This window comes from Glycine max, chromosome 12 (genome assembly GCF_000004515.6).
Source record: "Glycine max cultivar Williams 82 chromosome 12, Glycine_max_v4.0, whole genome shotgun sequence".
Lineage (NCBI taxonomy): Eukaryota > Viridiplantae > Streptophyta > Magnoliopsida > Fabales > Fabaceae > Glycine > Glycine max.
In genome coordinates, this window is record NC_038248.2 from 18,974,804 (window position 1) to 18,997,358 (window position 22,555).

A 22,555-nucleotide genomic window follows, 5' to 3' on the forward strand; every position below is an offset into this window, starting at 1 on the left:
ACATCTTTTTCCAGTACCTCTTGTACTGTTTTTGACTATATTAATACATATATATAATTTGCCTTCCAAAAAAAAATATATCATACTTCTATCCAGTCAAACTAAAGCAATAACTAATTAATTCAATTAAACATGGACCAATTTAGATGTCAATCATTAAAGGTAGATGATGGCATTCAAAGAATGATAGCAAACCTTTCTATTTCTATTTTTTACACATTTAAAACTCAAACATATAAAATAAAAAATATATAACAAACTAACAAAGATAAAGACAAAAAAAAGGAAATATACACTCACCTTAGTTGGTGCTACTGCCCATCATTTCACTCTCACAACAAATAGGAATCATGTACCTGCATGGAAGAAATAATCACACAACACACAATGATCAGAATAAGCAAATGCATATAATTAAGCATGATACAATATCAATATTGATGGAAGTAACAATGACTTGTCAAAAATTTGGATGAAATTCAAAATGTAAATCAAAGCTTTGTCCCTGAAACCCTCTATGTAAATCAAAGCTTTGTCCCTGAAACCCTCTATGTAAATTTGAAAGCCTCGTCTCTCCTTTCCTGAAAACCCACTAAAAACTGCCTAACCCCCCTGCTGTTACTCCATAATTTATTTTGCAATAACTGCTTAAGGCAGTTACATATAGTCCTAAATCACTACAGATTCAGTTACGATTAACCCTTTGTGCCTAACTAGGGTTTCGAAACATCACAACAGAGATAGACCATTGAACAATGGATTTTCATCATTAACATACAACAGAGACATACCTTCGATGGAAGCACAGACACGAACTCCACAAACGCCAACTCGACAATGTGGTTGCAGTGACGGAAGCGCGGCCCAGTTTGCGACAAACACGAACTCAGGCAGAAGGAGAAACACACCCTGGGAGTACCCTTTCCGGGACTCTTTCCTTTCCTACTTTTCATCGACCTGCGAAAGTGAGCAAATGTTAAAACGACGAACGCCTAATGTTAAAACGAAAGGATGTACCTCAATGGATAAGACGATCTCCACAAACACGATCTCCACAATGTGGTTGCAGTCACAGAAGCACAGGCGACTTTGACAGAAGGAGAAAGAAGAAGAACGATAGGGTTCAAGCGCAAGAAGAAAGAAGAAGAACGATAGGGTTCAAGCGTGCGGGTTGTGCAATTTCAGAACTTTAATATATAATGATAACAACATCGGTTTTTTAAAAATAACCGATGTTAACATCAACTACTAACATCGGTTATAATAAAACTGATGTTAACATCGACTCGATAACATCGGTTTTTACAAAACCGATGTTAGCAAAGGCATACTAACATCGGTTTTTCCAAAATCGATATTAACTAAGTCTACTTATTTACAAAAATGCCACCGCGCTTTCGTTAACATCGGTTTTAGCTATAACCGATGTTAATTGGGCGATGTTGAAAGCTTTTTTTTTAGTAGTGCCTCTCAGGCATTCACAAGTTGGATGGCTACCATATAATTGCAAATAGAATTTTCACCACAAAAGGCATAGTTCTCCCATTGATCCACCTCCCCCAGTTGTGATGGTTGGCTATGTACGTGTTTGAGTGGTCCAACAAAAATTCTGAAAAGCGCTTGAAGTAGCCAGTCTATATATGCTGAAGACCAATCTATCTGAAAGAAACTCTAACAGAAATTGGAGGGAAAACTCAGTTTCAGGAATGATCTTCTCATACATCCACTGAATGTTTACAAGATTAGCTATATAAACAAGCTAAACTAGAGTTAGTTGTGACTAACTATAAAACTAACCAAAAACAAAAAGTTAACAACTAAGCAAACAAAATTAGTTGCTAACTAATGTTCAAAATGAAAAAAAAGAATACAATTGTTGTAGAATTTGTGTAATCCTAATACCTTCTCTCAAGGTTGGCATGTATATTAACAAGGCCCAACTTGCGCATATTCTGCTGGAAAGGATTAGGATACAAAGCCTTAGTGAACACATCAACTAGTTGACATCGAGAAGGAACATGGGACAATAGAATGAGACCTTCTTGAATCTTGATATGAATCAAATGACAATCTACTTCAATATGCTTAGTTCTCGTGAAAGGAGGGATTCTTGGCAAGCTGAATCGCAGACTCACTATCAAAAAAAGTGCAAATAGGAAGATAAAGATCACCCAAAAGGTACTTGAGTCACTGTAATTCACAAGCAAGAGAAGCAAGAGCTCTATACTCAGCTTCAGTAGAACTCCTAGAAACTGTGGTTTGTTTCTTAGCTTTCAAAGAAATCAAGGATTTGCCAAGAAAAATTCAATAACCTAATTTTCTGCTAATTGGACATGTTACCCAATCTAAATCAGAGAAGGCTTGGATCTTCACGTATCTCCAAATCCTTAAAGCAGCTTGTAGGTGAGGAATTCTAGGCAAGGAATTAAATTGATTGACTTACTAAACAACAAAAGCAATGTCTGGTCAAGTATTGGTTAAGTAAAGGAGTCTTCCAATAAGTCTCCTGAAATAAGTGGCATCTTCTAGAAGATCTCCTTCATCTGAATTCAATCTAATAGAAGCATTAGCAGGAAAATTGGCTGGCTTGCAACCAATAAGACCAAATTTAGAAAAGATTTCCAAACAATACTTCTTTGATTAAGAACCAAACCAACCTTAGATCTTGCAACCTCGAAGCCTAAGAAAAACTTCAAATCAGCCAGATCTTTAATGTGAAATTGATCATGAAGTTATTGTTTGACTGAATTGATTTTAGCTAAATTATTTCCAGTAAGTATAACATCATCAACATAAAATAATAATGTTGTAAAAGAAGAAGCAGTTTGCTTGAAAAAAAAGGAATACTTTGAAGTACTCTGAACATAATCGACTTGAAAGATAGCAAAAGACAACTTCTGATTACATTGCCTACTAGCTTGCTTCAATCTATATAATGATTTCTACAATTTACATACAAGGCTAGGATAAAAAATGTGCATGCCAGGTGGAGGTTTCATGTAAACCTCCTCATGAAGGTCTCTATGTAGAAAGGCATTATCCACATCAAGCTGCTGAAGATACCAATCATTGGCAACAACAACAAACATAAGAAACTGCACAGTAGTCAACTTGGCAACTGGTGAAAAGGTTTCAAAAAAATCAACTCCCTCTGTTTGTGTAAAAGCATGAGCCACCAACCTAGCTTTATATCTCTCCAAAGTACCATCTGCCTTATACTTAACTTTGTAAACCCATCTACAACCCATAAAAGGCTTTCCTAAAGGAAGCTTAACCAAAGACCATGTTCTGTTAGCCTGAAGAGTTTGTAGTTCTGTCATCATAGCCTCTCTCCAACAATCAAGTTTGTTTGCCTCTTTAAAGGAATGTGGCTCACGATGAGTAGAGATGGACAAGCAAAAAGAAGTATGATTAGAAGAACACTTAAAATAAGAAAAAAAGGATTGCAAAGGATAAGGATTTGTAAAATAAGGAGAAGAATAAGATGAAATAGTGCCACAATAGTAATCACACAAATAACCGAGAGGTGTTTTGAGTCTAGTAGAGAATCTGACAGGATCTGCAGTGATTGGAAATATGTCATTATTAGAAATATATTTAGTAGAAGAATTAGACAAAGGTTCTAGTACTTGATTCTAACCAGATAAATGTTGATGAAAATATTGAGTTTGAGTAGAAATATCAACATCAACAAGAGAGTCAAAATTGGAAAAATCAGAAGAAACACCATTGAAAGTACCAATATTAGTGTTGGCAACAGTAAAAGGAAAAACTTTCTCATAAAAGATCACCTTTCTTGAAACAAGAAAATAATAAGAGTAGAGATTAAAAAGAAGATAGACTTTTGTACTAGTCTGGTAGCAAAGAAAAATGCATTCAGAAGCCCTTTTATCAAATTTAGTTTTGCCTAAATCCAAAGTATGTGCAAAAGCCAAACAACTACAAGTTTTGAGGTTTTGAAAAATCAGGTTTAGAACCATAAACAAGTTGAAAAGGGGATTTGTTATGATTTAAAAAGGAGGATGATAGCCTGTTGATAATATAGACAACATGTCAAATAGCATAAACCAAAAATGAATAGGGAGTTTAAATTGAAACAACAAAGCATGACCAACATTTAAAAGATGCTAATGTTTTCTCTTAGCAATGCCATTCCGATGAGGAGTTTCAGAACAAGATGTCTCATGAAAGATTCCATGTGTGGCAAAAAATTTGTTAAAAAGAACTCCCTTCCATTATCTGATCTTCATTTCTTTAATTTTACTGGAAATTGGTTCTGAATGAGGAGAATAAAATTTGGAACTACAAATTTAACCTCAACTTTTGTTTTTAGTAAGTAGATCCAAGTGAATCTACTAAAGTCATCGACAATTGTTGTTAGTCGTCGTTTACGACTAACTTTTGTATAGAAAATTTTTCCAAAATGTATGTAAATCTCCCAATTTATGGTTCTTTTTGGTAGGATTGTAAATAAAATTGCTTTTTTTTTTATCTCTGCTCAGTAGAAGCCTCTTTACATGGAAATTAATGTTAAATTTTCTTTAATTTTAGGCAAAAAGGAGCTATTTTGATGAAGTGTCAAAGGAGTTATCATGCTAAGCGAGCTCAATGCGCTTAGCGAGCATCAATGGGTAAAGGGGAATTTGGAAAGTCATCTTCTATGCAAGCACGCTTAGCGCGTTATCAGCTCGCTAAGCGAGTCGTCTGTCACTTTCTAGGCTTAGCGCGAGATTGGCGCTAAGCTCAAATTCTCTTACTCGCGCTAAACGCGAGAATGGCGCTAAGCATGATGTCGAGATCAGGAAGCCCTTTTTAAGTCCGATTTGCACAGAATTGAGAGGGGAGCCAAGAGAACTATTCACTACTCAGAGGCCTGAAGAGTGTGAATTTCAGAGAGTGTAGAGCAGAGCAAGGGCCAAGTTTTCATCTTTTAGGGAGATTAATGAGTTTTTGAGTGATGTTGAGACTCCTAGAGGTGGAGGAAACATCCCCACTCCTTTGTAAGCAAGCAATTTCTCTTGATTCTTCTTCTTCAGTGTAAAAGGAGCTTCCTTGCCATGAAAGGATAAAACCCTTAGTTGGGGATTCTTATTGAGTAGTTGATGTAAACTCTTTTTCATATCTAATTAAGGTTGTTTTATGTGTTCACTACTTCTATCTATGGTTATTGTATGCATGCTTCTGGCTTGATCACCCATTTGTATGTGCTGTTAGGGACTTTAGCATTGGGAAATGTATTGTTTCCTTAGAACTTGATAGAGCATGGACTGAATAACTGCATTGCTAGGGATAGTGTGTAGGGTTTTAGTTTTCTTTATTATGCTGTGAGTATAATGATGTTTAAATTAGGCTAAGTTTAGCAAGAGGGATCTACAAACGAAGTTTGATTTAAATTAGTCCAAACTCTGCAGGAATTGGTGTTTGGTATTTTTGTCCTTAGCATAGAACACATGAATATTTTTAATTAGAAAAACATCTTTAATTGCATCAACTTACTCAGTAGGAGGATCCAACGCCTTTAGATATATGTTTTCACACATACTTGTTCTCGTTTATTGCTTTTACTTAGGATAGAACATACTTTTGCTTTAATTCACAATCATTAATTTCTGTTTGCAAATGCCTGCTTACTTAACAAAACTTTGCTAAATGAATAAGTTCCCTGTGTTCGATACTCGGTTCATTCCGTTTTAATTATTTTACTTGGTGACCCAGTGCGCTTGCCGGTAAGACCACTCCCATATAAAAACAAGTAATACCAATTTGGAAGAGGGAGTAAACAAGTATTCTGGTCGAACAAGTAATTTTGGCACCGTTGCCGGGGAACTTTTTCCATTTGGAAAATCTAGTTTAGTTTAAAGGCATTAATTCATTATCCTTTGATTTATTAATTTTTGTTTTTGTTAATATTTGTTTAGTTCAGAATTTGTCTTCTTCTTGAATTGATTAAATGCTTTTCCTGTTAGTGTTTGCATGTGTAGATCCTCTGCAGGTGAATTGGTTCCATTGGATTTAGAAATTGAAGCCACCTTTAGAAGAAACAACGTAGAAAGAAAAAGAAAGCTTTTGCACGACAGAATAATAGCACCAATCCTGGAAGAGGCTTACTTTTCTGAGTCATCATCTTCTAATTCACCTACATTCGGGGAATCTCAAACAGCAGAATTTGAATCCGAAGTCATGGTTGAAGAGCAACCTCGACGAGTGAACTTGGAAGATTACTCAAGAACTTCGAAACCGCAATATTTCTCAAGTGTTGCGTGGCCAGAGGTTCAGGCACAAAACTTAACTTACCCACCTTCATTGATACAGCTAATACAATGCAATTTGTTTCATGGTTTACCAAATGAAGATCCATACTCACACTTGGCAACGTATATTGAAATTTGTAATACTGTCAAGCTTGCCAGTGCACCTGAAGATGCTATTAGGTCCAGCCCGCTTTCATTTTCTTTATCTAGGGAGGCCAAGAGATGGTTGTATTCATTCAAAGGCAACAAATTAAAGACCTGGGATGAGGTTGTTGAGAAGTTTCTAAAAAAATATTTCCCAGAGTCTAAAACTGCAGAGGGAAAAGCTACAATTTCTTCATTCCATCAGTTTCCCGATGAATCTTTGAGTGAGGCATTAGAAAGATTTCGTAGCTTGTTGCGGAAAACTCCCACTCATGGTTTTTCAGAGCCTGTACAATTGATCATCTTCATTGATGGGTTATAGCCGCAGTCAAAGTAGTTACTTGACGCTTCTGCAGGAGGAAAAATTAAGTTGAAGACACCTAAAGAAGCGATGGACTTAATTGAAAATATGTCTGCCAGTGACCACGCAATTTTGCATGATAGAATTCATATTCCTACCTAGGAACTTATTGGAGCTTCCATCACAGGATGCCTTGTAGGCCCAAAATAAGTTGATGTCCAAGAAACTTGAAGCTTTAACTGAAACACTAAGTAAGTTGCCAACTCAATTTCATACTAGTCAACCTTTACCTTCATCTGTTTTGCAGGTTACAGGTTGAACACTTTGTGGTGGAGCTCATGGGTCAGGCTTGTGTATTCCCACTAAAGAAACATCTCATGAAGTTAATTACATGGGAAACCAGCCTAGACAAAATTTTAATGCAGGTGGATTTTCTGGATTTCAACATCGAAACCAGCCTAGCTTTTGAACACTTATACAATAGTTTTTAAGCTACTTAAGATTTTCAAATGTGAAAAATTGTAATTTCCTAATCTCTAACAACATTCTTCTGATAACAAAAGAGCATTCTGAGCAGTCAATGGGAACAAAGTTTAAGTTTTGCACCTTAGGCGATAGTACTCAAGCTTCACAAGCATATTCTATTGTGACTTTCCAATCCACTTTCCGTAAAAAAATTGTCACAAACTGGAGATGGTTCGAAAACATATTTTATTACAAATTACAATTAACAAATCTTGTCTTAATAGATTTCTTTTCTTTTTTAAATTATCTGTTTCAATACATGACAAAGGCAATGAAGGGGTTAGTAATAGAACAATCAGTAATTATGTATGCTCAAATAACACATATATACTACATTAAAAGGTGAAACCCTTACATCTTCTTGCCTAGATTTCCTATCTTGCATCTAAGTTGTGACGACATGTTCATTAACTAAGCACAATTTGGCATTTGTTGACGAAGAATTTGTTTCAGATGTGACTTTATTTTCAATATAAAAGCCATGAATCTTTGGCTTTGACAATAATTTATCACTATTCAACATTAAAACCACTGATGACATGTCAGGCCTATCTTCTGGTCTTTGTTGCACGCATAGACCTACTTGTATGCATCATATGACTTCGAAGGTCGTGCATTGTTCTCCTAACACTTCATCCAACAATTCCAATTCTCTCTCTTCTATCCATAATCTCCATGCCTAAGATTAATTATGAGAATTTAATGACTAGGATGAAAATAATTCATTTCATGCTACTTAGCAACATAGTAAGATCAGTATGCTTACATGTCCAAGAAGATTATTGAAGTTATCTGAGTTTGAAATTTCCATATTTTTCTTCCCACTTATAATATCTAGTACTATCACACCATAACTAAAGACATCTGATTTCACTGAGAAATGTCCACGAGTAGCATACTTAGGAGGCATGTAACCATTGAAAATAAAATTTACCCAATTGATTAAAATTTGATAGTGGAAAGTCAAAGAATTAATATCAAAAGGAAACTTACTATGTTCCAACAACCCTATTTGTGTTTGCCTCGTCTTGATCTCCCAAAAATGATCAAGCGAAGCCAAAGTTTGATATTTTGGGTTCAAAATTTGTGTCTAGTAAAATATTACTAGTCTTTAGATCCCTGTGAATAATCCTTAGCCTATAGTCTTGATGAAGATACAGAAGTCCTCGAGCAATGCCACTAATAATCTTGGAACACTTACTCCAATCTAGCAACTTTCTTTTGGTTTTATCTAGTCAAATACACTCAAGTGATTAGCATAACAGTGTCAGCCTTAATAATTTCATGAACTACTAATAAGAATTAAGAATATTGTCATAGATGTTTAGAATAAATTGTAACGACTCCAATCAAAGATAAAGTAGTCCAAGCTTTGGTTGGCCATGTATTCATAAATCAACAATTTTTCTTCTCCTTCAATGCAACAACCAAGAAGCTTTACTAGTTTACGGTGCTGAAGTTTGGCAATCAACACCACTTCAGTTTTCAACTCATCCAACCCTTGTCCAGACTTCTTTGGAAGCCTTTTCACAACTAACTCTTTGTCGTCTCTAAGTGTGCCTTGAAAAGCAATCTTCTGCTATAATTAGGAAGTTTGTAGGAAAAAATAAGTTATGGATATCAGTTTTCTTTATCACCTTATATACTTGTCCAAAGCCACCTTCTCCAAGCTTGTTTTTGGTTGAAAAGTTTTCAGTGGCTTTAGCTAAGACTGATAAATTGAAATTTGGCAAATCAATGTCTTCCTTCCTTTGTATGCTTTTGTAATGTTTGCCGTAAATTTTTCTTGCTGCCCCTGATTGGTTGGAAAAAATCAGTACATGAACATTGATACATAATATGCATATTTTTGTATGCCTAATTGCATGTAATAAATGATAATGAAATATACTGACATACCTGAATTTTTAAGTATCAATATGCATACACATGTTATGATTAATCCAAAAATAGTCACACCAACAGTGATTCCCACTATCTTTTTCTTGAGGTTTCCATTGGCAGCTGCAACGTGACTTGTATGATGAAGACCATAATTAGTCACCACTCTTACTACAATAACTCTATTGATTGGAGCTAAGTGTGTCTAGTTTCTACAGTCTTTTCCAGTACAGAACACAATATATTTAATTTGGAAAGTAAATGCCATATCACAAATAAGATGTATCGTTAATAGGTTTTGGTGTATTTGATAGCAAAATTTTGCAACCCATCTTCAAATAAGCTCCATGTTTCATTTAATGTCTCCATTCTGCTTGGCATCTCGAGTTGCAATACCAAAATGTTTGTCTCATTTTCCTAACAAGTTTTCAACACCTTACTCTGATCCACTCATTTTTCTCTTTGATTAATATTGCAATAATAAAAGGGAAATGAAACAAGGAAAAGGAAATGATGAAACAAAAGGCATAAATAAAAAGAAATCAATTAAATAGAATTGAGTACCTAGTTTTGAAGCTGGGAGTCTGACATAAATGTCTTGTCCCCATTGAGAGAATTTTCTCATGTAAACCAGATTACTAAACCAAAGTAGACAGCCACTTCCTCCACCACGCATGTCTAAATTTGCATATGCTACACAAGAACAGTTTTCCAGACACAACTTCTTGCAATCCTCAAGATTCATGGTCTTACTAAACCATGATGAAGATGTGTCTGGCAATTTCATGTGCTTGTACTTCAAGAAGCCATCTGACTGACTGCCATTGCAATTAGATTTAATTGTTGGGAAACAACCATTAGGAAAAATTGAGGAGTATTCAGAAAACTGGGAGAATATCCGGTGATGCAATTATAGGTTGAATCGTCATTATCGATACTGCATATAGAATTTACACCACAAAAGGCATAATTTTCGCATTGATCCTTCCCTCCTTTCAAGAACTAGACTTGTTGGTTACTTGTTTCAATTGTCCAATAAAAGCTTTCTCCGGTGCCAAAAGGGGTCAGCGTATATATGCTGAACATCAATTTATCAAGAAACTTGAATTTATAAGACACCTTTTTTTTATTGAACACAAATATTTGTGATATTTTAAGAGTTGGATCTGGAAATTCGGGCCAAGACTGGCCATTCCATGGCCCCTTTCTGATCTTTATCTCTGGTCCCTTGTGTATAACTGCATGAGGATATCCTTCCAGATCAAGTTTTAAAGTATATTCTCCCTCCACAGGATCGTTAACACTTTTCCAAGAGGATAAAGATCTTTCTAGACCCATCTCTAAGTTCCATCCAAGTTTCATTCCCAGCATCAACATATCACACGGATAATCAAAACTCTACCATAATATGTTCTCCTGGTTAGATTGTTGTCCATTTTCATGACAAAATTTCCCGAATCCAAAAGATAAGCAATTGGATTATTCAATGCTTTGCTTGATATGTTGGATGACCAAATGGTGCTATTAGTTGCATTGAGAAGCTCTAGAATCCCATTTTTTTGTTGAGTTTCAGAACTCCTGAGTTCTTCTGAAAATGTGCATTTCGGTTATCCACTCATACCACTGTTGAAGGGTATACATTTGTGTACCATATACCCAAGTATCGTCTTGTTGAATTTCCCGGGCTAAAGAAACCCACTTTAGTAATTCCACCAGCTAAAACCAAAGTCTCGCCATCTCTGATGGATTGACTCACTGCTAAACTGTCTAGTGAAGTGGAAGTTTGAAACATGTAGGAAGATAAGAAGAACCAAATACATAAGATTATGATGTTATGCGTCATTATGTTGTCGAAGCAATAATGACTAATAAACTAGGGAAAACGAGGTTTAACGTTGAGTAAGCACTCTTGGAACCCAGTGGCAAAAAATGACCATATATTACAATGAGAGTTGAACCAGATGCTGAGGCAAGTTGTTTATGGGATGGTTCATAGCGGAATAAACACGTTTTAGTTTAACGATGATCAGTGCCAATTGTTGTGAGAAGATAGAGTCAACTGTAGTTGGCAACAACATATAAGTCAAGCCCAACAAAACTGTCCAATATTAAGTTCAAAGTCTTCCTTAATAGAGCCAAACTGTATTTCTTTTCCTCACTTCTTGTTGGGAGTAGATTAGATGATAGTTGATAGTTTTAGAGAATTGTTTTAGAAAGAAGGCTATGTCATTGATTTCTTGGATGATCAATTATCACATACCAATTGCCTATTTATAGGCTCAAGTCACCAACCTCTCAATGGTGGTGAATGTTTCTACATTACTTTAGGTCTTTCTAGAGTTTTCATGATAGATTAGTATCATGATAGTTCTAGATTCTTCTATCATATACATACACTTATAATTCTAGATTGTTCTACCATATTCATACACATTATAGTTCTAGATTGTTCTACCATATTCATACACACTATAGTTCTAGGATATTCTACTATTTTCATACATATTATATTTAAGAATATTCTAGAAATTTGTAGCAATATCAACACTCCTCCTTGATGCAAATTTTTGTGACTCCGAGCATAGCTCGTAATTCTTCAAATCTTGGTCTCGGCAACGCCTTCGTGAATATGTCTGTAATTTGATCTTCTGTTCTGCAGTAGTCGAGTTTGATCTCTTTAGTTGCTTCAGCTTCTCTGATAAAGTGATACTTGATTGCTATGTGTTTTGTTCTGCTGTGATGAACTGGATTCTTCGCCATTGCAATTGCTGATTTGTTGTGTCAATTGATTTTAGTAGGCTCATCTTATTTTTCTCCCATGTCTTCAAGTATCCTACGAAGCCATATAGCTTGACTCGTTGCTTCAGTAGCTACCACATACTCTGCTTCTGCTGTTGATTGTGTTACTGTAGCTTGCTTCTTCGACGCCCAAGAGAACATTCCCGATCCTAGTGAGAAAGCATAGCCAGAGGTACTCTTCATGTCATCTGCCGAACCTGCCCAATCACTCAAAATTCTTTTTCTTGCTCCAAAGTTTATTTGACTTGGGCTTTGCATGAATCTTGATAGAAGACTTGTAGCATACATTATGTCTGGCCGTGTAGCTCTATGCCGAGGAAGTAACTCATCAAACCAGGGTCGTTCATCTCAAAGGTCTTCATCATGTCTTCTTTAAACTCCATCATCATCTTAGTATTGTTTCCCGTGTGGATAAGATCATCTACATATAGAGAGAGTAAGAGAGTGTTTTGACCTTGAGACTTGATGTAAAGTGTAGGCTCACTCTTGCTCCTCCTGAATCCTCGATCCATGAAATACTGATCGATTCTGCTATACCATGCTCGAGGTGCTTGCTTCAAACTATAGAGTGCTTTTCTTAGTCTTAACACTTTGCTTTCTTTGCCTTCAGACACGAATCCTTGTGGCTGCTCCACATAGATCTCTTCTTCAAGTACGCCATTCAGGAAGGAGGAATTGACATCTAGTTGATGGATACTCCATCCTTTTTGTGACGCACGAGCTATTAGAGCTCTTATGGTATCAAGACGAGCTACTGGTGCAAATGTCTCATTGTAGTCAATTATGGGTTGCTGTGAGTAACCCTTAGCTACTAGCCTCGCCATGTGTTTTTGTATGGTGCCATCAGGGTTGAGCTTTGTCTTATAGACCCACTTAACCCCAATGATATCTTTTCCATGGGGATGATTTACATACTCCCATGTATTATTTTTCTCGATCATCTGTATCTCTTCTTCCATTGCCTTGACCCATACTTCCTGCTTTGACGCTTCTTCAAAGCTTCCAGGTTCAAGTATGGCCAAGCTACTGGTTTCATATATGTCCACCAAAGATCTTACTCATCTTGGAGTAGACTCTGGTGATGATAGTTCTTGATCTTGTTGTTGTGGTGGAGGTGAAGGTGGTTCACCTGGGTCTTCTTCCTCAACTTCTTCTTGAGGTAGTTGAGCGGGTATAAGAACATTCTTCTCCACTTTTTCTTCATCCCAATTCCAAGAAGCATACTCATCAACTTCAACATCTCGACTGATGAAGAGTTTCTTAGTTTGCAAGTTGTAGACATGGTAGCCCTGAGAGATATTGCTATACCCAAGGAAGATACCTCGTATAGTCTTATCTTCAAGCTTGTGCCTCTTCACGTCTGGAATATGAATGTAGCATATTGATCCAAAGACCCTTAGGTGCTTTGTTGATGGCTTCTTCCTGTTCCAAGCTTCAATTGGAGTCTTGTCTTTTACAGACTTAGTTGGACATCTGTTGAGTATGTAAACAGCAGTGTAGACTGCTTCAGCCCAGAATGTGTTAGGTAGTCCCTTCTTCTTGAGCATCGATTTAGCCATTTCCATAACTGTGTGATTCTTTCTCTTGGACACTCCATTTTGTTGAGGAGAATATGTGACTATAAGTTTTCGCTCAATGCCTTCATCCTCACAAAATCTTTCAAACTCGCGAGAGGTGTACTCTTTGCCGTGATCACTTCTTAGTACTTTTATCCGTTTTCCACTTTGATTTTCAGCAAGGGCCTTGAACTTTTTGAATACTCCAAAGACTTCTCATTTTTCTTTTAGAAAATATACCCATGTCATTCTAGAGAAGTCATCAATGAAGAGTATGAAGTACCTGTTGTTCTCATGTGATGGTGTCCTCATTGGTCCACAGACGTCCATATGTATCAGCTCCAATAGATCTTTCACTCTCCATGCTCCACTTGTTGAGAAAGGAAATCGGTGTTGCTTACCAAGGAGACATCCTTCACACACTTCATTGTTCTCCTTTATGCTTGGAAGATCACTCATCATGTTATTCTCATGTAACAACTTCAAGGCATGTGTGTTGAAGTGGCCAAATCTTCGATGCCATAGCCATGAATCATCAACTTGTACCTTCATGGCAATGTTTGTTGCATATTTTAAATTTTGAGGGAAGCTTCTATTGCTCTTATTCATCTTTACTTGGGCTATCTCAGACCTTTTATTTTTGTTGTCTAAGATTTTGCATACACCTCCTTCAAAGTGAAGTGTGTAGCCTCTCTCCATCATTTGGCCAATGCTTAGAAGATTTTCTTTTAGGCTGGGAACTAGTAAGACATCATGGATGAGTCGCGTACCTTTATCTGTCTCTACCATCACAGTGCCTTTGCCTTTTGATTCAACCACACTTCCATTTTCCAGTCGAACTTTGACTTTTACAGACTCGTTAATGATTTTGAAAATAGTCTCATCCTTGGCCATGTGATTGCTACATCCACTATCCAAGTACCAGCTTCCTCCCTTTTCTTTTATTGAGTCTTGAGTGGCATAGAACATGCATTGTTCTTGATCATGCATTATGGCATATTACGGAACCAACAATTTTTCTTTGCATGGCCTTGCCTTTTGCATATATTGAACGGAGGATTTTTATCTATTTTGTTCTTAAGGAAATTCCTAGAACCTTCTCTTCTTCTGGAAGTTTCTCCATAATTTTTCTTTCCTCCATTTTTTTTGTTTTGAGGCTGAAATTTAAACTTTGACTGGGAGGCATTTTCAAGTGTATCTTCTTTATGCCTATACAGTCTTTGCTCATATGCTTCAAGAGAGCCCACACGTTCAGTCTCTGATAGAGTGGACAGATCTTTGGTTTCCTCAATCGTTGTCAGGATTGGGTCAAACTTTTGGGGCATAGTAATTAGAATATTCTCAACAATTTTCTTGTCAAGAATATCTTCCCCAAAAGCTCTCATTTAATTAACTATTTTTTTAACTTTAGAGTTGTAATCTTTAACTGTCTCAGACTCCTTCATCTTCAATAGTTCAAAATCTCTTCTTAGAGATTGAAGTTTAACGGCACTTACCTTAACACTTCCTTGAAACTCCTCTTGCAATGTGTTCCACGCTTCTTTGGCAGTCTTAGCTCCCATAATTCTTGGGAAAATTGGATCAGCCACCGCTTGTTGCAAGGTGAACAATGCCTTTGAATTTTTCTATTTATTTTTCTTCAACTCTTTTTCTTGAGATGCATTAAGAGCTGAAACATCCGCCGGAATAGTGAAGCCTTCTTCTACTATGTCCCATAAATCTTGAGATGAAAAATATGTTTCCATTTTAACACGCTAGAAATCATAATTTTCACCATTGAAGATAGGGACAGAAATAGTTGAAGATTGAGTAGTGTTATCCATAGCTTAGAAAAAATATTATTGGAGTGGGTTAATAGTACAAAGAAAATTTTTGAAGTACTTGGGAGGAATTTGGAATGGTAGGTAGGTAATATAACCACGCCCAATGTATGACCGAACGTAGCTCTAATACCACTGTTGGGACTAGATTAGATGATAGTTGATAGTTGATAGTTTTAAAGAATTATTTTAGAAAGAAGGCTATGTCATTGATTTCTTGGATGATCAATTACAACATACCAATTGTCAATTTATAGGCTCAAGTCACCAATCTCTCAATGGTGGTGAATGTTTCTACATTACTTTAGGTCTTTCTAGAGTTTTCATGATAGTTCTAGATTCTTCTATCTTATACATATACTTATAATTATTGATTGTTCTACCATATTCATACACATTATAGTTTTAGATTGTTCCACCATATTCATACACACTATAGTTCTAGGATATTCTACTATTTTCGTACATATTATATTTAAGAATATTCTAGAAATTTGTAGCAATTTCAACACTTCTCAACCATTGAAATTTTCTCAAATCTTGATAGAGACTAATTCGCACGCGTCCTCATTTTTGTATCATTCATGACTGTTTATAGTTTTTAGCAGAAGCAAACCAGGGAAGTCTATTTCATCACATATAGGTAAAGTTTAAGAAAAATCCTTTAAAGAATATTGAACAAGAACCGAAGAAATAATGGTACATATCAAATACAAGTTGAATTTGAAATGAATTAATTGTCATAAAGTCGAATTAAGGCATGTTTAGCTCAACATAGCTCCCGTAACTAAAACAATCTGCAGCTCGCCATCTCGCCTCCATTCTTATTAAATTATGTTTACAATTATGCATAAAGTTACATTTTTATGGATACGATGGAGTGTGCTCCTCTGCAACGTGTGTATTCCATTTTTCTTAATTTAGTACGAGGATGAGTAGAACTGAGCGTAAGCATCAGATCCACCATTGACTTTTGAGTCTTGATGATATCCCAGAATAAGCCTCTACTCCAAAAATTCAATGCTTTTGAACCTTGTACTTTCTTAGAAAAGATCTATATTTTCGTTACAACTTTTTTAATATCTATAAATAATGGGTGTGATTGGTAGAGAAAAAAAGAATAAGATTGATGGAAATAGTGAAGAGAGAAATTAAATTAATAGAAAAAACTAAAACATAAATAAATAAAAATAGAAGTGTTTGGTTTATATATATATATATATATATATATATATATATATATATATATAGAATTAGGAAAGAGAAATGGGAAAAATGGTATTGTTCATTTATACTATAGTAAATTACATAAACATTCCTGGAGAGGTTCGACAAAATTATGAGTCTCCCCTCCGTTTTGAAAATCCCTCCAAATGTTCACCTCACACTTTAACATCGTGTAAAACGCGTTCGGTAGCCAAGATAAGAGGGGATTAAATAGGATAATTATCTTATCATATTGTAATTCGTTGTTTGTTGCACTAATAAGATGTGATAGCATTATCCTGTCGCTTATTTATATGATTGCTCTAATATATTTCTTATCTTGATGGGATGGAACTAGGTTATGATCGACATGATAAGATAAGAGTTTCTCTCTTCCTCTCTATATATGTGGTAATAAATTAACTTATAAAACATATGTAAATATAAATATAGTAACAAATATAAATATGTATATTATGCAGTAATATATTAATTTTATACAATATATAGTTTTTACCGTTTAGTTAAAATTAATTTTTTATAATTATCCTAGTCTTAAAAAAAATTGTAATAAAAAAATTAAAATATTACTTTTAGAAATTTATAAGTAATTTTAATGAAACAATATTTTTAAAATTTGAGCAGATGCTATGTTATTTGATACACACCAAACATTGGATATAATTACAGCTTATCATATTCTTATTAAATCTTGTCTTTATCTTATTAGATATCCTATCATATCTTATTTTATTCTGACCACCAAATAAGACATTAATGTTTAACAGAAAGCAATCGTGTGATAGTCATGTGAACTTTTAATGAATTTTATTTTCCATAAATGCCTTTGTGTCCTTATATTGTCATTTGCTTCCACAAGAGCAAAGAGAAAAGAAATCGGCATCATACTTTAGGTTGTCTATTCATTCCTCAAAATAGGTTTACCATAAAAGATGCAGTATTTTTTTAGAGTATTTTTTTTAGAATATATGATTGACAGAGACTTAACACTGTTTATAGGAAGGGTTAAAAGAAATGTTAAAAAACATAGGAGAGGCTTATGTAATTTTATCAAATCTTATGGGAGATTTGTATAATTTACTCTTTATACTACTTTTGAGGAGAAACACACCTTTTCTCTGCCCACATCCACATATTTCACATCTACCAAATATGCATAATTTTTTTTTTTTAATTTCTCTTATATTTTCACTCTCCTCCCTATTTCTTCTGCATTTTCATTCTTACCGAACATGCCCTTAATTAGATTGTTGACAAAGTCAAAGAAATTCCCAGGTACTCTCACGATTAATAATGTTAAACTATTCAATAACATGCGTCTACTTGATACATTAAATGCTGTAAATGCCGTTTGACAACTTGGATCTGCTTGCCTTAATGGAATATTGTTTCAACATTAAAAGATGTTGATATTATATGTAAAGACTCAAAATAGATAGTTCAAGTCAAGCAGAAACGTTTGTCAAGCCTATATTCATAAATCAACATTTCCTTTTTATGGAATCCACAAGAATATGAACCACATTTAAAATGAATTCACCTAACAGTTTGGATTTTATGATCATAGAATCAAACTCATCGCCAGGTTTATTGATTACTGTTGAAATTGTTACAAATTTTTAGAATATTCTTAAATATAATATGTATGAATATGGTAGAACAATTTAGAACTATAGTGTATATGAATATAGTAGAACAATCTAGAACTATAATGTGTATGAATATGGTAGAACAATCTAGAACTATAAGTGTATGTATAAGATAGAAGAATCTAGAACTATCATGATACTAATCTATCATGAAAACTCTAGAAAGACCTAAAGTAATGTAGAAACATTCACCACCATTGAGAGGCTGGTGACTTGAGCCTATAAATAGGCAATTGGTATGTTGTAATTGATAATCCAAGAAATCAATGGCATAGCCTTCTTTCTAAAACAATTCTCTAAAATTATCAACTATCAACTATCATCTAATCAACTACCAACAATGGCATCAGTGCTACGTTCGGTCATACATTGGGCGTAGTTATATTACCTACTTACCATTCCAAAATCCTCCCAACTACTTCAAAAATTTCCTTTGTACTATTAACCCACTCTAATAATATTTTTTCTAAGCTATGGATAACACTACTCAATCGTCAACTATTTCTGTCCCAATCTTCAATGGTGAAAATTATTATTTCTAGCGTGTTAAAATGGAAACATATTTTTCATCTCAAGATTTATGGGACATAGTAGAAGAAGGCTTCACCATTCCCGCGGATACTTCAGCTCTTAATGCATCTCAAGAAAAAGAGTTGAAGAAAATAAACAGAAAAATTCAAAGGCGTTGTTCACCTTGGAACAAGTGGTGGCTGATCCAATTTTCCCAAGAATTATGGGAGCTAAGACTGCCAAAGAAGCGTGGAACACATTGCAGGAGGAGTTTCAAGGAAGTGTTAAGGTACGTGCCGTTAAACTTCAATCTCTAAGAAGAGATTTTGAACTATTGAAGATGAAGGAGTCTGAGACAGTTAAAGATTACTTTTCTAAAGTTAAATAAATAGTTAATCAAATGAGAGCTTTTGGGGAAGATATTCTTGACAAGAAAATTGTTGAGAAAATTCTAATTACTATGCCCCAAAAGTTTGACCCAATCGTGACAACGATTGAGGAAACCAAAGATCTGTCCACTCTATCAGAGACATAACTTGTGGGTTCTCTTGAAGCATATGAGCAAAGACTGTATAGGCATAATGAAGATACACTTGAAAATGCCTTCCAGTCAAAGTGTAAATTTCAGTCCCAAAACAAAGAAAATGGAGGAAAGAAAAATTATGGAGAAACTTCCACAAGAAGAGAAGGTTCTAGGAATTTCCTTAAGAACAAAATAGATAAAAAAATCCTCCATGCAATATATGCAAAAGGCAAGGCCACGTAGAGAAAAATTATTAGTTCTGTAATATGCCACAATGCAACCATTGCAAGAAGTTTGGGCATGTAGAGAAAAATTGTCGCAACAAAAATAGGCATAAGCTAAAATCACAGAGGAGGAAGTTGGTACTTGGATAGTGGATGTAGCAATCACATGGCCAAGGATTAGACTATTTTCAAAAGCATTGATGAGTCTGTCAAAGTCAAAGTTCGACTGGGAAATGGAAGTGTGGTTGAATCAAAAGGCAAAGGCACTGTCATGGTGGAGACAGATAAAGGTACACGACTCATCCATGATGTCTTACTAGTTCCCAGCCTAAAAGAAAATCTTCTAAGCATTGGCCAAATGATGGAGAGAGGCTACACACTTCACTTTGAAGGAGGTGTATGCAAAATCTTAGACAACAAAAATAAAAGGTCTGAGATAGCGCAAGTAAAGATGAATAAGAGCAATAGAAGCTTCCCTCTAAATTTAAAATATGCAACAAACATTGCCATGAAGATACAAGTTGATGATTCATGGCTATGTGTCATACCCTAATATCGTCTGGGGACTATTGTTTGATGGCATGAAACCTTTGATTGACCGCTTCGAAATACTTAGCACCCTTTGTTGCACAATATGTGAAGTCCCGAGACGCGCCGAAAATTAAAAGAAAGCATGGTTACGCGATCCGTGAAATTTCGTAATGTGGCGGAAACCAAAAGGAGGTATTGTTATGCAATCCGTGAGTTTCTATAACTTCATCGAAAGCTAAAAAAGAGTAAATACATGATCTGTAAGGTTCCGTAGCCTTACGGAAAGAAAATAAGTATCGTTACGAAATTCATAAAGTTTCGTAATGTTACGAAAAAAGAATCACCCAAAAAAGTAAAAGGGGGTGTATTTAGTAAAAAGGGGGTGTAAATAGCAACCAGGCCCACATGGGCCTTCCAGATTCTTCCTCCAGAAGGCGGTTGCTTCTGGAGGAAGTAACCTGGCTCGCATGTGTGAGCTGGGTGGCAAGCTCCTCCCCTATTTTGCTATAAATAGGGGGAGGATTGAAGAAGGAAAGGGTTCAGCCTTCTTGGCACTTCGTATTCTCTTGAAATTGCTGAGGAAAATTGTTTCTGTGAAGAAAATCTAAGCCGAAGCGTTTCGGTAACGTTTCCGTGGGTAATTACGCGAAGATTTTCAACCGTTCTTCGACATTCATCGTTCGTTCTTCGTTTTCTTTGGTCTTCAACCGGTAAGTACCCCAAACCGAGCTTTTCAATTCATTCTATGTACCCGTGGTGGTCCCCATTTGTTTTATGTACTTTTATTCTCGTTTTCATTTACTTTCCGTACCCCCTTTTGACGTGCTTCAGTCATTTTTTAAGTCATTTCTCGCCTAATCAAAAAATAAAATAAATTTCCACCGATCATTTCATTTGTAATATCCGATAATTTCTGTTAAAATGAATTCCGACCGTTCGGTCGTGCTGTAACCACGTTGGAAATAAAAAAAGAGGTAAAATAATAATATAATAATAAAAAAATACCTTTTAGTAAAATAAAGAGAAAAATCAATCGGACGCTTTCTCTTTGGGATTTCTCATTCTTAATTGAATTGACTAATAACTAAAGTGAAACTAAGGCTAAAATCAACCTACCAAGTCAAGCTCGTCCACAAAAAATCACTAAAAAAGGATTTGAAAGTTTATTATCTCAATCTTTCTTACCAAGTAAATGGATCATTTTTAAGGTCCAACGCCTTTGAATGATCACCTTTCAAGTAAAAATAAATCGTGTGATTCACCCTTAAGAAAGAACTACGTAGGTCTGATTTCCTCTTCGATGGAGGGTACGTAGGAGCAAGAGCCCTGCTTTTGTCGACCTCAAAAATAAAAAAGAAATAAAAGGTAAGATAACACAATTTCACAATTCTAAAAGAATAGGGTGTTGTCCTTTGAGACAAACGTAAGAGGTGCTAATACCTTCCTCAAACGTAAATACAACTCCCGAACTTAGAATTTTCGTTTTAACCAGTTTCCTTCGGTTTTTCCGACGTTTCCCACAAATAAATGTTGGTGGAGACTCTGTGCATCTTTCCTCCTTTGGAAAGCGCACCCGTGAGCCTCGCCTCGCACGCCTGCAAAAGGCATGTTGCGACACTATGGCATCGAAGATTTGGCCACTTCAACACACATGCCTTGAAGTTGTTACATGAGAAGAACATGATGAGAGATCTTCCAAGCATAAAGGAGAACAATGAAGTGTGTGAAGGATGTCTCCTTGGTAAGCAACACCGATTTCCTTTCTCAACAAGCGGAGCTTGGAGAGTGAAAGATCTATTGGAACTGATACATACGGACGTTTGTGGACCAATGAGGACGCTATCACATGAGAACAACAGGTACTTCATACTCTTCATTGATGACTTCTCTAGAATGGCATGGGTATATTTTCTAAAAGAAAAATCAGAAGTCTTTGGAGTATTCAAAAAGTTCAAGGCCCTTGCTGAAAATCAAAGTGGAAAATGGATAAAAGTACTAAGAAGTGATCGCTGCAAAGAGTACACCTCTCGCGAGTTTGAAAGATTTTGTGAGGATGAAGGCATTGAGCAACAACTTACAGTCGCATATTCTCCTCAACAAAATGGAGTGTTCGAGAGAAAGAATCGCACAGTTATGGAAATGGCTAGATCGATGCTCAAGGAAAAGGGACTACCTAACACATTCTGGGCTGAAGCAGTCTACACTGTTGTTTACATACTCAACAGATGTCCAACTAAGTCTGTAAAAGACAAGACTCCAATTGAAGCTTGGAACGGGAAGAAGCCATCAGCAAAGCACCTAAGGGTTTTTGGATCTATATGCTACATTCATATTCCAAACGTGAAGAGGCACAAGCTTGAAGACAAGACAATACGAGGTATCTTCCTTGGGTATAGCAATATCTCTAAGGGCTACCGTGTCAACAACTTGCAAACTAAGAAACTCGTCATCAGTCGAGATGTTGTAGTTGATGAGTACGCTTCTTGGAATTGGGATAAAGAAAAAGTGGAGAAGAACGTTCTTATACCTGCTCAACTACCTCAAGAAGAAACTGAGGAAGAAGACCCAGGTGAACCACCTTCACCTTCACCTCCACCACAACAACAAGATCAAG

The 22,555-nt window shown here is 35.7% G+C and overlaps 1 protein-coding gene and 1 pseudogene across 1 annotated transcript; both read right to left on the bottom strand.

The window, feature by feature from the left end:
* Nucleotides 1-7,606: 7,606 nt before the first annotated feature.
* On the bottom strand, nucleotides 7,607-10,945 carry LOC100784407 (G-type lectin S-receptor-like serine/threonine-protein kinase At4g27290; annotated as a pseudogene).
* Nucleotides 10,946-11,907: 962 nt separating this feature from the next.
* On the bottom strand, nucleotides 11,908-12,189 carry LOC121173154 (secreted RxLR effector protein 161-like). The gene has a single exon (XM_041007221.1). It carries the CDS (start codon nucleotides 12,187-12,189, stop codon nucleotides 11,908-11,910), a length of 282 nt encoding a protein of 93 aa, XP_040863155.1.
* Nucleotides 12,190-22,555: the final 10,366 nt, after the last annotated feature.

Bases quoted from the DNA above. Each gene is read 5' to 3' on its own strand.
- LOC121173154 (XM_041007221.1), bottom strand. From the start codon at position 12,189: ATGTATGCTACAAGTCTTCTATCAAGATTCATGCAAAGCCCAAGTCAA.